The following is a 15,795-nucleotide window of genomic DNA, read 5'->3' as shown; positions in this document are numbered from 1 at the left end:
ACATCCTTTGCGGTCTGATGGTTGCTGTGTGTTTTTTAAGATTCAAAATACGTGTTTTAAAATTCTGTTTTCCATGTAAAATTATTCAAATTTAAATTTCTAAGCTTTTTTTATTGTGTGGCAAGATCTTTTCTCCTCTACTGCTTGCCATCAGTCTTGCTCATTGGTTCAACATGATGGGACTCAGTGCCATACTAAATAAAATTAACATACTTATTAGTTCTCCCTTTTTTAAATAACACGTATTTAAATACTGAGCTTAAATTAATTATTGCACCTGAAAGCCAGGTTTACTTCTATTATACAAAAATTAATGTAATACTGTGTAAATTCACATGAAACATGAAATTTTAGTGTGAAGAAGTGATTAAATTTTGACTAAAGGTTATAATTTTAAAATAAGTAATCAGTAATCAAAAATGTTTATCACCATTTTTTGTGTTGTAATTTGTTCCTCAGCCATCTCAAGAATTAAGAGTTTAAGTAGCTTACAGAGGAAAAACAAATGAGTCTTAGTGTTACATATGCTGTCAGACTGGTAAATATGGGTAGTACCCTTCAGTATTTTCCAAAAGTAATCAGAAGCTTATTTGGGAGGAGTTGAATTTAGGCCACTTGAATTAGTGATTATTAAACTTTCTTTAACTAGTCTCATGCATTTCTTTGAAATGAAAAATTAACACATATCCTAAAGTATACACCATTGAATTAAATTTGGAAAATATTATCTAATTAAATCTTCAGTAATTACAACATCATTGATCAAAAGATAGATCAACGTTTTTCATCTTAACACAAGCAAGCTAATTTCTCAAATGATTCAAAAGTTTATTATTTAGTGCTTATAAAAGTAATCCTGAAAGGGTTGAAAAATTAACTATATGTTAATTCACAAAGCCTGTGATGAAAAATACTGCTTTTTGGCAGCCACATTAGAGTACATTCTTATGGATAGTGCCTTTTTATAAATAATAGGTCTGATATTCCTGCATCTGCATTCAGACCTTCAGGTCATTGCAGATAAACACAATGTGTACTGAAAACATCGGTATTTCAGTACGAAAGGAAAAATGTAGCCACCATTGCTTCAAACTCTCAAATATGTCTGTATTCAGAGAAATTGAAAATTTTGTAATAAGTAGAAAACAATTTAGCTGATTCTCTACTTGTAGTTAAGATATGGTTTTCAAAATATTGGAAATTAGGAGTTTTACAACTAGTTTATTTACAAGATCACATATTGAAAGATGAAGCCAAATACTTGAGTGTCATGCTTTTTTTCTGTAACTAAATACAATGGAAAAATAACATGTACATATTAGCTTAGGTGTCTTAATTGTATATACCTATATGTGCTGTGATTAATTGGTGGCAGCTTCATTACAAAAAGTTGCATTTTTAATTTCAAGTTTCTAAATTTCATTTCTAGGTGATGAAATTGAAGTTTCAGAGTGTCATGTTACTGATGGATCTTGCAAAATTTTTAGTGAACAAAAGAATAAGCACAATGGGGGTTTAAGAAAAACTAGAAGACTCCAAAAGGTCAGTTTAACTAGACATATTGATTGTTAAACTCTTTCTTTTTCTTGGAGAATGACTGAGCACCTTTGTATGTACAAAAAAAGCAATGCATTCTCCACGCACTATCAATTTAAAAACTTTCCTCAATCTCACTTTCTTTGAAATGTTAGGGGAATGGTGTTCAAAGACAGCATGTATAACAATGGAAATCAGCTTTCTGCTAACCTGTGGTGGCAGTCTGTGCCAAGCTGATGTTGTAAAGGAGGTTGGTAAGCCAGCTCAAACTCTTCTAGTTAAAAAGCCACTGAAGTAACCTGAGAAGATGCCGATCTTTTTTGGAGGAGTTACTAAATGGGGTAGAGTTTTTTGTTTTACAGTGGATCATACTCAGTGGATATTTCTGCAGGATAAAAATTTATAAACTAAAGTTTTTAACTTACTATTTAAGCTCAGTTTGGATGTAAAAAAAAAAAAAAAAAAAAAGAGGATTGGGTCATCACTGAATCTTTTTAAGGTGTTTTCCCTTGTAAAATGTTTTTTTCTAAGTAAATATAAAACTGATCAGGAAATTAAATAGTAGTTCTTTTTATTGGTAAGCAGCAAGTCATAAAATTAAAATGAGCACTGAATAGTTTTGAGAATGGGAAGTCCTAAAGCACTAAAAGGTGTCTGAGATAATTAATTATATGAGATAAATTAGTCAGGTGTTGTGCTGATAGCTATTGGTGGAGTTTCAAAGAGACTGATCGCAGATTTTGTTCCTCTTTTACATAAAAGTTCTGAGCAGGTGTAATTACTCGGATGTTCAACCTTTTAAACATCCTGAAGAACGGGATATAAATCTCCACGGACCACTGATCTCTGGGTTTAAGTTATTATTTGATTTCTTGCCTGCATCTTTCTGCTTGCTACTTTTCTTCAGTTGCTTGGTGGTGTTTTTTTTCACTTGTTTTTCTAAATATATACATACATATTATTTTTGTAACTAGTAACAGTAAGTATTGTGTAGAATGTATAAATCAACTTCACTTTAGATCCATGTTCTATAGAAACATTATAACATATTCTACTTTTTAGGCTAAATCATCTATCCAGAGCAGTTTCATTTCCTGGCACAGAATGCTGCTAAATGTATATCCACAAACTACAGCCAATGGTTTTTCCTAAGGCTCTCTGCAGAAATGGTGCTTGGAGATTTATCAGATTTGTTGGTACCGATTCCTTCTCCTGTGTAATTAAAGACCATTATACAGTAGTGCTAGTTTTGATTCATTTCTCTTAGGATCCCAACATAACTATTACATGCTGAAGAGAAGAATATAAAGTCCTTATTTCTTGTCCCTCTTTTTCAGGCCTGGTCTCACAGTCAAAGGTGGTATCTCTGAATTGTTCTTTGTGGTGTCTGCTTGCAAAGTATGGTCTGTGAGGTGTTTAACAGTAGCAAAAGCTAAGTAGTAGCTGGAGAAAATTCCGATGCAGTGTTTTGAGGTGGCTTGTTTCAGGCATGTGATAATATAATTTGAGTCAAATATCAGTAAAATAGCAGCACATACTTTCTTTCATGTCATGAATGCTTTGTTTAATAATTTCAAAGGTTTCCAGTTGCATTTTGACTGCAAATTCATATAGAGACAATGTGGGTGGTTTTTTTGATTGAAAAGTAAGAACAACTTTACAAAAATATTTTACGTGGTTTAACCAGACAGTCTGGCAACCAAACTGTTGCACTGAAAAGTTTTACTTCATGTTTTCCTCAAGCAATTGGTTTTTAATATATATTAAATATTTATTAATATGTCTATTTAAGATCTGTTTTCCAGTGGTTGTATGCATAAATGTATGCAAAATTTATAAATCCAATGTTGGAGATCCATACAAAATTCTTAGTGAAGCAATTTAGGAGGATGATGTTGTGAACAAAATTAGACTGTCTAGATTTTTGTAAAGTAGTAAGTTGCAAGGCTGCTTTAGTACCAGTCACAATATGTACTTGAAGCTTTTTAAAAACAACCAAACATTATACAAATTTTTAATAAACATTTTTTTCAATGGCTGCAGCTTAAACATGGCAACGTTTGACAATGTGAAAGTGAAATTAAGTAAGAAAATTTTAGTTTCTTTCCTTTGCCCAAAGAAAAAAGTGTATGAGAGAAATAGCACAACTATTTTTTAAATATAATTTTATTGAATCATAGTATGATAAAGAATTTTCTAATATTTATTTAAATCTTAAAAGAAAGTTTGTTAAAAATACAAGTGCAAATGAAATTAAATACCATTTCCTAGCTATTTTAATGGACTATTTCTAGAAAAGTGACTACGTGAATCTCCAGACCTCTTATATCAAAAAAATCCCCAAATCTTTAAATTACAGTCATTGTAGAGTATATTCAGTTCTGTACTGAATAGTTCCAGTATGAGGCTTGAGATCATATTCTGGGAATCAGTTGTATGTATAATCTGTTAAATTCATTACTTAGCTATAAGTCTCTTAATTTGGGAGGCAATGTAAATTGCAGTTAGGGTTTTTTTCATAGAAAAAGAGTTTGAAATCTAGTACCTCTTTAAAAACATTTTAGATGTTTGCTGAATATAATTTCTGGACAATGTCTAAACTGAAACTTTGGAGTACTGTAGTTATAACTCATTCTCTACTGATTCAAGTGTATTCTACAGTGAACACTACAATTAACCATTCACTGCAGTGAATGCATGTCAGTAGGCACTTGGAGTTCAATATGTGATGGTAAATATTAAAAAAAACAGACAAAAAATATCGTTAGGAAATATGACCCGGCCTAAGTGTTAACATTATTTACTTCCATGGTTATTTCAATTTGTCATTTGTAGTTTCTTGAACTTAATATAAATCAAAATGTAGATCTTGTATTGCTCTGCTGTGATATTTGTTATGCATTTGTTTTCTCAAAACTTCATGCAGATTGAGTTTCTTGTATTTTGTTGTAGCTGAAGTTAAAATCAAGAATTACTTTGTTCAGGTGCTTTTATATCACAGTTTTAGATTACAAGTACTCATATTTTCTTTACCTTTACTATTTATATAGGAATGCTTATTGTACTCTTAACATGGAACACTTCTAATTAAAGTTATATAAAATTGTATTATCAACTAACAAAATCAATGAAAACAGAGCAGTTTATAATGGTACTGCAGGCATGTTGGGGGGAGATAAGTAAGATTTTCAGGAATCTTTAATGGCTTCAGGAACAAACTTTTTAGATTTAAAACACCACCACCACCCCAAAAACACCAGGAGTTTTGGTGTGTTGTACATATTCAAATGCAGCACATAAAGATAGATTTAGAAAACTGGCTGTAGGTTTGAACTTAGTTTTGAAACATGACAACCCATAACTGAGGATAGTTCCAGATTCTTCTCATACAGAGTTGGTAAGGATAAACAGGGTGGATTAATGCCTATGAATGTCAGCAGGTGGCTTCCCTGGTCTAGAAATCTGTTGAAAATACTGGATTGCAGGGATAAAATAAACCCTTTATGCACTGTGATGCAGTTTTCAATTATTCCATGGAATTTAATACATAGGTCTTTGTTGCATTACATAGAGAGGACAAAGTGAAATAACTAAAAATCATAAAGACAGAAATGTATTCAATCAAGTGAGTTACAGTGTTGTTAATCTGCTTGTATGAGTGCTCATGTCATTGCTTAATGTCACAGAAGTGTTTACATTTATCACAACACCTGTTGTATGTCACAAATGTAAACATTTTGTACTTTAAACAGATCAGAGAAAGTCTCATTTGACATGAATAACCAATTAGCTGCCATTTTTAGTCAAATAAAAAGTTGTTTCATATTTTTAGAGGGATATAAGAGGTGGTAGATATTTTAAAGAATCTAACAGTATTACATCACTAGAAATGCAATTAGAATAAATTTTACATGTAAACCCTTAAAATAGTGTCTTCGGAGTGAATAGAAGAAACTCTTCAACCATTTGAAAAAAAAAAAACAGTTAAACATCATAAGGGATAATTAAAACCATATTTTCACAGACAAGACAGTATGGACTTAACTGAAATTCCCTCAGTTTTGTTTTTAAACAGATTCATCTTGACTTGTATTTTTGTAGCTCTTGGATTTGGGTGAAGGTAGTGTTCAACACTGAATGTAAGGTATTTTTGAGAGAAAAGACAATTTTTTACGAAGAATCTAAGCTCATGCTGTGGAACAACTAGTGTGAAGCAGGCTATCGTTAGATCCTTTTATCAAAATCCTTCTTTTTGAAAATATTTTATTCATGGCAAAACAAAGTTTAATATCCTAAAAAATCTGTAACTATAAAACATGAAGCATCTTACCAGACATTCAGGAAAACTTTGTCTATATTTGATATGTGCATTTGTAGACTGTCTTAATCAGATTGTATTGGTTTAGAGAACATATTTTTTCATTTCCCTTTCAATTTTTATTTTTGAGTTTCTTTGAATAAGTACATACATTTTAAGCATTGATACTTTAAATGTTACTGACTTCGAGCCACAAATGAATATTAAACAACTGTGAATTAGAGAAGGTGGAAGCATGCAAGCTCATTTACATTTAACAGTGAAGAAACTGGAACTAGCTACACAGTGATGATCTGGGGAAAATGTAATGGATGTGGTAGACAAGTGGAAAATTTTTCAAATGTATTGCTTCTGGGTGTAGCGATACAATGAGTGACTGAAGCTACGAACTACAAGAGTGCTTGGATGGTACCACCAAAAATCTTTTATGGTATTGACTATATGTCTGGTGGTGTGATTATGCATATCTGATTTGATCGTAGAATGTTTCATGTTTACAAGATGTCTCATCTTACATGAAATAATCCTGAAAGTGTCTGACCAACTCTAGCTAATGACACATGAATCTGGCTCAACATAAAGTTGAAGAAACAAGTTTTTGGGAAAGAAGCTTTTGAGCTACGTTATGGGACAAGTAACTCTGACAGTGTTAGTGACAAAAGGCTAATGTTATGCATCACTGCAGAAAATTTGTTTCCTTGGAGTGTCTGAAATATGCTACTGAGTAGGACATTGAAATCCACAAGAAAGTATATTTTTACTAGCAAGACACAGTTTAAGCTATTGCTATGTCCAGAATATAGCTGTGGTCATTTGTTTGTTCCAAATGTCCAGATTTTGTAATAATACTAGCATTTGAGAACAAAATGTCCTATCAATATGTAATGTTAGTATTTGTTTCATATAAATGGAATATGTAGATACTTATTTGATAGAATACTTGTTTCTCCTGGTATAAAGTTAAATAATAGGAAAAAAAATAATCTGAGAACTTCATATCAGCCTAATGTACTTTAAAAATATTGAATGCTATAGGAGTGATATATAGGAAAAAAAATGAGTATCAGCAAGGTTAATATGAGATAGCTAAAATCACTGAATAATATTCTTAGTAAATATTTGAAAAGCGGGGTCTCAAAATACTGCCTGTGACTTAGTGCTTACTGGTCATGCTTAAGCTTTTTAGAGGGTAGCACTGTAAAAGATGCCTATATATCCCATTATTTGAGACGGTTTTGTAAGTCCTGCTGTATGTTTAATCTCATGAGTATTTTCACTCAACCTTTGCAAGGCAGTTCTGGTTCTGGACTTTGTCCAGCTGGTGTATTTGTCCCAAACACTTCATCCACACCCAGGGCTTCCAGGACAGAAGCCACACTCTTGGCATCTGCTGCATCACCTTACAGTGCATGCTATGGGCTATGTCCTAATGGCAACAGCTTCATTATCACCACTTAGGGTGCTACCATTCCTGCCAGGAAAATCTCCTGTAGATGGACCTGGTGGGCTGATTTGTGGCCTTGGGTCCCTAGAAATTAGTCCCTTTGACAGGTATCATGCTAGCTATTCTGGACTACCTATTGAATTGCCATTGTCTGTTTATTAACTTGAAAAAAGTGTCTTTTCAAGTCAGTACCTTTCTATGGCAAAAGGCATAACCTCCTCTCAACTCAAGTTTAGAGTGTTTCCTGTTGTCCCAGGGACACCTGCAGGTGTTGTTCACACTCTTGTATGGGTTGCTGTTTGCAATACTGGAAATTTGTGCTGAGACAGTGATACAGGAGGTTGTTGACTTTGCAGTTTGTCATTTTAGGTGGCAGGGTAGTTAAGATCCAGGAGTTGAATTTGCCCAAGTTTTTATATAAAGTTGTCACTAAATTTCTGTTAGGTCAACTGATTAACATATTCTTTTTCAGAATCTTATTTAAGAAATAGTGGCTTAAGAATATGGAGAGTTTTGACTTTTGTCTACATAGAATTAAGAAAAAACACTTCACTGTTTCTCCCTGCCCAACCCCCTCCTGCCCCCCCATGCAAAGATTGGTAGGTATGGTGATTTTTGGTCCAGAGTCTATTTATGAGGTCTTATGTAAAGTCAGAACATATTTTCTTATTAGTTTTAGGCAAGTAGGAAATTGTTTGAGAGCTCTTCATGATGAGCAGTAGATAGGGATAAGCACAGAGAATAAAACCCTAGAATGCCAAGTTATTAGAAGTATGTCTATGCCGTCTCCATCTTTTTATTTAAAAGTCTCTGGCATTCTTGAATTTGATGGTGGAAAGGAGGCTTAGGTGCAAGAAAGAAATGCAACTCTTTCTGGCTCAGAGCATGAGGGGAACAGCACATGAACACTGTGTAAGAAGTAAGAGCATACAGTCTGTGCTTGAGACATACATACCTCACTGCTGAAGATAAGTATGCTGTAACTTAAGTTATTGGTAAATCACAATTCTTTTCTAGTTTTGGGATACACTGCTACATTTTAAATTGAGGTTATAACTGTCATGCCAGAAAACCAAACAATCCATTGAACTGCAGCTGGTTTGGCAAAGAATTAGTGTAAAACTGAAACTATTTTCCATCTGGGCATCAGAAACTACCAAGAGGAAAAGAAACTCCTGATTAGATCCTCTTTTTCGGTGAAATGTAACTTTTGGAAGAGTGAACACCCTACATAAACCTACTGGTACCTGGCATTACTCTATAGGCTGGAAATCCTTTAGTTGATGAAACCGCTTTCTAAATGATAGCCTCACAGCTCTTGAAAATTGTTGAAAATCAATCTAAACAAAAGACTTCCAAAACTTCATTTCATCAGCATTTGTCATGTCTTCACTAACATTTTTTTTTTAATAATTTAACAAATACTGCTATTCTTTTCTACATTAAAATTAGACATTTTATGGATTAGTGGTGGGATCTTTGTAGAATTGAATTATGAGCTAACAAGTCAGCAGTCAGTTAAATAGGAAAAAGTCTTGCACCACATTACTCCTTAATAGATGTACTAATTCCTACTAGTCTAAAGATTCAGAAATGCTGGAAGTGGTGGCCATTCATCATAATTAACACACTACAAAAAGTCTTTTTTGAAGGATTTGTGTGCATGTATGATTAATTTAAAAACCTTCAAGATCCTAAAAAAGTGGTTGGGTTTTTCTAATTGTTATTCTACTCTACATAATATTGCTGTTGCACCTCAAAGCCTGAAATAAGTATTGTTTGGTTGTTTACCATATTGTCTAGAGGACAGTAAAGCTTTAACTCAGGTTGTTGACAATCATTAACAAGCGGGTTACTTGTTAGCAGTGTATTTACTGAAGTTTACAGTCTTGTATTGTAACATAACATAAATCCAGGCTTGGGGCTGCAAACATGTTCAGGAGTATCTTCACCTAGTATTTCACTCATTGCTGCATAATTGGCACTCTCCAGAAGACTTCAACTATCCAAATTAACCCCACTGTGTTAATAATTGCACGAACCCAGTATCTAATAGTTGGGGTGCTGCAGAATGGTTCTTTCCCTCTTTAAAATGGTTCCATCCCTACAGCCTGTGCAATGGAAGTGTGTCTCTGTGCCTTAGTTGCTTCTGCCCAGTGTGTGACCCACTGTGAGCACTGTTAACTGAGCCACTGACATCTACAATGAGGTAGCTAAATCAGACATCATTTCTAATGAACCTTCCATGATGGGTGGCAACAACCATTACCAAAAATTTAATGGCTGATGAGTGCTTAAAAATCAAATAATTAATTTCACTGAAGCTACTGTACTGTTGCCCACTAACCTTGTGGCCCAGTTTTTATTCACAGTTAAGGCATAGGGTATCTCAGCTGTAGCTTTATGAAGTGATTTTAGTTGGTCATAATTCAGCTGTCCAAAGAAATTGTTCTCTATATTGAGTCATTCTGAAAGCATAAATATTTTTTAATGTCTGAACAGATGAAACATATTTACTCTGATATCATGCTTAATTTTTTGTTGAAATTATTCACAGAAGGGTACAAACTATTTTTGTTAACCTTGGTGAAGCTGGGAGGTAGGGAGGAGAAGTCCATGTTGCTTAAAATTTCAGCAGAAAAAGATTAATTGTGCCTGACTTTCTCACAGATCATTTGGGAAGGTGAGTATACATTGGACATTATCTAGTGCTAATGACAGAATTAATTTATGCCTTAGCGTGGTCTTTGAAATGTTTCTGCTTGCATCTGATCTTTTTCCATAACATAGTCTTGACCCATGATAGCTCTTGTTCCTTTTTCTCCTGTCTTGTGACTTCTTTGGGGGGGGGAGCGTCCTTCCTTCACCCAATCTTTCATTTTTTGTTAGAATCTAAACTATAAAGTATCTTTCTCCTCCTCTTAGCACCCCACTTATTGAGATTCACTTTTGTCACATTGACAGTCTGTGCATTGGCCCCCTGCGTAGCTGGCAGGGAGTAAGTAGAAAAATTGGGAGCAAAACTGAGCCTGGGAAGAAGGGGGGGACGGGGCAGGGAAGGTGTTTTTAAGGTGTGGTTTTACTCCTCACTGTCCTGGTCTGTTTGTTAGGTGGCAGTAGTGGTGGTGGTGGTCTTTGAATTAAATTGATGTTCTTTTTCTTTCCCTAATGAGTCTGTCCTTTGCCTGTGACCATAATGGGTGAGTCATCCTTCCCTGTCCTTGTCTTGATCCCTGAGCCTTTTGTAATATTTTCTCCATCCCGTACCTGGGGGGAAGAAGTGAGTGATTAGCTGCGTGGTGCTCAGTTGCCCTATGGGCTTAAACCAAGATGCCATCAGAATAGGAATCACTGCTGCCTGTTCTTGCAGAAATGATAACCATGCTTGCTGGCTTTTTTTCATGTCATGTTTATTGACTTGAAAATTTTTGTTTGCAGTCAAAGGGATGGGAAGGAACATTTGCTCTCCCCTTAATCTTTGTCTGTCCTACCAGAACTCAGTCTCTAGTTTTGCTAATGATCACAGCCAGATAATCCTGTACTTTGAAGTTTCAGAATGCTGTTGAAAGCTGTCCCTTGCTACACAGTTTTGTGTCCCACATTGTTGATTTTTATTTTTTTTAAATGTAGTTGTTAGCTATTATTGTTGCATGTGGAAAACTGAAAATATTAATAGGTTGTAAACTGTGACACTGCTAGTCTGAAAAGTCTGAAGCTATTCAACATCCTTAATCTTGCCAAGAAAAGTTCTATGGGTTTCTACACCTGTGATTACAGGATATCTCATTTTCTCTCATCTTTGTCAGTGAAAGAAAACCAATGCCCAGGCACCAGTCATGTCATCTAATTTTTCTGTCTTCTTACAGCCTGCTTTGTTTTTTTATCTTTCCCCATGGTAGTATCGATTTAGTTAGGATGGGTGCATTTTTCTCATCTTTCTAGGACCAAAGCAGAGGTACTATGTTTGGTCAGGAAATTACAGCCAAAATTGAGTTTGCAGCCAGAGGAAACTGGAAAATTATCAGTATCAAAGGACTGATAAGTGGAGAAAGGCCAGCCAGAAAGTAAATTACAGTTTTGAGTAATTGCTCTTTAAAACTACTGAATAGTAATCGTTCATTACATTTACCAATTATTTTAATCTATGAGCCACAATTACTCGAATAGAATAAATTAATGTAGAACAATTTATAGATTGTTTCCAAAAACAGCCTTAAAGTTTTGGATCCTCAATACAACCTTCCTAGATAAAAGCAGAATGCAATTAACCTGATTCTTGAATATCCCCGCGCTGCACATTGCTCTGGTTTTTGGCTCATGTACTAGTAGGACTGAAGATTATTACATCTGAAATACAGCAGTAAATATCAAAACTGAATATACGAGTTCCGAACCAATTTCAGAATCATCTGATGGACCTACAATAGCCAGAGGAAAAAGGGATTGGAAGAGTACAAAACAGGTAGCATAATAATCTTGTACTCTCCCTTACTCTTTATTTGCACATGCATGCACTACTTTCCCCTGCCTCCCTCTCGCCCCCAAAAAAGACCTTTATCCCTGGTATATTGGCCAAACCACATAGGGTAAGTATCTTGTTGAGTCCTGAAGGTAAAGGTCTTTTTTTACTCTGTCACAGCATGCATCTGAGTTTGAGTAGACTGAAGCTTATTTCTTTCAGAAATTAGTCAACTTTAAGGCTTAAGGGGAGTATTTGTAAGTAATATGAAATTCAAGTGGTGTTTATTTGTTGAAATGCTTTCTTGAAAAATATGAGGCCTGGGTTCTTGACCCAAAGACAAAATGAGTTCTAATGTACTTAGTCTGGAATTTAACCAGTCACAAATGTGTAACTATTCCTATCAAGTCAATTCTCAGTGTGAATGCACTTTATTTTTGAGAACTGGCCTGGAAAAACATATTTTATGGTCACATTTTAATTCATTTGTCACTTATGAAAAGCAACTCATGACATTCTTAAGGAAACAGAATTTGAGTTCACTTTCTTGAAAAGCAGGTTGTACAAAAAGGGACTTTTCTCTTACTGTCCTTCAGCTCCAGTAAACACCTGCTCAAATTAGAATACATTTTGAGGTTGGATGCCTCTTTTGTGGTATAGGTCAGTTAACATACAGGAAGTATCACATTGTATTTTGAGTACTGGGAAGATTTACAAATACTATTTCCTATGCGCCACTGAAACGTATGTTTTATATTACAGATGACTTAGAAAAATCTTGTTGTTGGCACACTGTAAAGAAATACTTAATGCAACTGTGCTCCTAAGAAATACATAAAGGAAAGCTGAAACATGTAGTTTATAATACACCCTGTATTCCAGATCTAAAAAGTAATTCAGAAGGAAGTGTGTTCTGATTCAGAGTACAGATATGCAACTCTTCAGGATTCAGAGATTAATGATAAATAAAAGGGCCAGTTAACACTACCTTTTCCAGTGTTTTATTAATAATCCTGCTACAAATGTGCGTTAGAACTCATAACATTGCTCAGCAGATGTCTTTTTGCTGGTCAGAAAAGAAAATGCTAACTCGAATTTTTTTTTGCAATAAAAGCAACATGTAAAATAAAACAGACACAAAGAGCATGGAAGAAAAATTTCATAGCAAGAGTAGGGGGGGAAAGCAATTAACTTGAAAAATGTACAACTGAAAATTAAAACATAGTTTGGCTAAGTTTTCTGCTTGGTAACTATAATTGAAGAGGACTGCTTGTCTTACTGAAGCAATAAAACAAAATGTTATCTGCTTAGCAAATGACCTCTAACTTGCAAAAATATGCAATTCTAAATGAAGATGAAATAATAGTATGGGAGAAATTAAATTAATTTTTACCTTTTGTATGCATCCTTCTGCATTCTTGAGTCTGAATTGCTTTGAGCTGCACTGACAGAACATTTGCCCAAAATACTCTCTGTACCGTCTTATATGCTATGTTTTGTAGCATAAAACCTACTGTTCAAAAGCTGACTTTACACAGTAATGTCGGGACAGGCTGCAGGATTCCTAATTTGTGTGGATCCAGTATTTTCACTTCCTTATAGATAACGTATTAAGGAACTGTTAACAAACATTTCTGGACTGAAGATGAAGAAGCCAGCTGTAGGATCTCAAGCTGCTCTGGCCTTGCTTTATAATAATGCTTTTTTTTAACACAAATTTGGCAAAAGCAGTGGTCAGATTAATAATACTTCCATGACATTTCATTTATAAAAAGTTGTAAGGATGGGTATTTTTCTGCACATTCTGAACAGGCACAGCAGGTTCTGACTTTAGAACCAGTACTATACAAGGGCCCCAAGAAGCTAGTGCAATTCTTTTTTGTGGTCTTTTGTGTGGTAATTTTGATGTATATACTCAAAATTTTGAAGTTATATTATTTAATATTAATTATGTTAATGTTATGATAGATATATTTAATATATATTGTTGCATTGTTACTATTTTTGCTCAAATTCTTTGAGTATAAAAGTCAAATGTGGAATTGAAACTGTGAAATTCTTGGAGCTTCCAAGAGCAATAAAATGTGACTGTTTATTTGGAGTGGAAAGTAATGCAGTACAAAGTCTCTGGACTAAGAATACAACAAATTTTGATTACAGATAAATGTATATTATCTTCTCTTCAACTGTCAGGCTACCAGTAGGCTAAGGCATCACCAATAAGTATTGCAGGCAACAAGTTAGTAACTGGAAACTTACGTTTCCAAAAATACTCATATAATTTCTCTCCAATAATTATTTCAATATAAAAGTTTCATCCTTTCCTCAGTTGAAGCTTTATTTCATTCTATTATTGATTGTTTTAGATTTTCACATTGTATATATTTTCAGTTCTGAAGTATTGTATAGCTTACATAATGTTGTCTGGGTGCATGCTTATCATGAATTAAAAAAATTACTGAATATGCTACATGTTGCTTCTGAAGACATAAATAGTATCTGGGGTTTATATTTTTTAAAATTCATCCAAACACAGAATGAAATTATCATGGGTGTGTTGAAAAGACTACTACTTATGTTATCTTTAATATCTAGCTTGCCAGTGGTATCTAAATTGTATTTTATTTATGCAAAGATTGTTCATATAATGAACAGTTGTGGTGCACATTATTAGCCTACAGTCTATTAGTCTACAGAGATAATTCCAAGGAACTCCATTCTTAAATGTGACAAATTGCTTGAACACTTAATGGAGAACAGTTCTGTACTGATAAGAGAGGACAGATGGAGTTACATCAGAGTATGTTCTCTCTCCTGCTCTGTGATTCATTATTGGGTAAAATGAGTTGTTCTCAAGTCTTTTTTGGCCCGTGCTACCAGCTGTAATCCAATTCAAAATATTTTTGTGGTCTCAGCTCAGTACATTACTCAAAGGAAACTGAGTTTTAGCAAGACTGGGAGCTTACTGTTTGTGGTTGTGGTAATATATTGAGAGGGCAGAAATGGGAATGATTATTTCTTATGAAACAGTAGTTATCTAGAGAAATAATGTGAAATTCATATATTGATTTTGAAATTTAGGTAGAGTTGTTTTGTACCAGTCAGTTGATATATTTTTCCTACAAAATTAAAATGTTTCTATTTACATCCTTGTTCATGTTTATGTAGCTACAAGTAATTCTTAGATAAGATTTTCAAAACCTCTTCTTGCGTATATTTTTGATGACCATCAGTTATATTCACTTAGGTATTTCTCTGATACTGCTAAAACTCATGTTCTGTCCTACCTACCTTTGTGCACTGTGGAAGCTTTCATGGTCATTGCTGATGAACAAATGATACTCCTTCCTCTTCTGCCTTCTATAATACTAATGCTTAACAAGCTTATTTAAAGTCTGTGTGGGGCAAACACTCCTACTTTGCACATAAGCTATAGGGTGATATTGCAGCAGAAGGGAGGGGGTGCTTTTTAAGGTGTCTTAGAATTGCTGGTTTAAGGATTGCTGTACTCTGAGTATAGCTTATATGTTATATTACTGAGACAACATTTATTTTCTATACAATATTTAGGAGTGAAAGAATGTTTACTTTAAAACCTGGACTGAAAATATTGAAGTTATGCCAGGAAAAAAACCCCAAAAGCTATGTTAACAAAATAAAATTATTAAAATTACACTTTACAATAAATATACTATTGTTTCTGCAGCATCTCAGCCAGTTTCTGCCTATTCTTTTGGAAGAAAATGAAATAATTTTAAATTACAGGCTTTTTTTGTTGAAGGTAAGCTGCCTTTTCCTTTCCACCTGATCAGAAGGGAAAGACAGAAGACAGTTACTGTCCTTTTTTTCTGTGGCATCCCAGACTGTAAATCCTTTGCTTTTTGTTTTTACTAATGAAAACTTAAATTCAAGTCTTCGGCTATATTGGATGCTTTGATACCAGACATCATGAAGAGGTTTCCTTCCTTCCTTGTCCTCAAAGTGTATGTGTTAATTAGCACAGCCTCTTCCCCAGGTGATACTATAATTATGTCCTTT

The 15,795-nt window shown here is 34.2% G+C and overlaps 1 protein-coding gene across 4 annotated transcripts in view; it reads left to right on the top strand.

Moving 5' to 3' along the window:
- The window catches only part of MCPH1 (microcephalin 1), a 130,524-nt gene that overhangs the window by 21,418 nt on the left and 93,311 nt on the right, over nucleotides 1–15,795 (top strand). For all 4 annotated transcript variants that reach the window (XM_042803341.1, XM_042803338.1, XM_042803339.1 and 1 more), the window contains one exon: nucleotides 1,430–1,542. In XM_042803341.1, the coding sequence (XP_042659275.1) occupies nucleotides 1,430–1,542 (113 nt within the window). The remainder of the gene's footprint in view (nucleotides 1–1,429; nucleotides 1,543–15,795) is intronic.

This window comes from Tyto alba, unplaced genomic scaffold (genome assembly GCF_018691265.1).
Source record: "Tyto alba isolate M040663 unplaced genomic scaffold, T.alba_DEE_v4.0 Super-Scaffold_40, whole genome shotgun sequence".
In the NCBI taxonomy this organism is placed as follows: Eukaryota; Metazoa; Chordata; class Aves; order Strigiformes; family Tytonidae; genus Tyto; species Tyto alba.
Note: the sequence above shows the minus strand (reverse complement) of the source record. Positions and strands in the feature narration are given on the sequence as shown.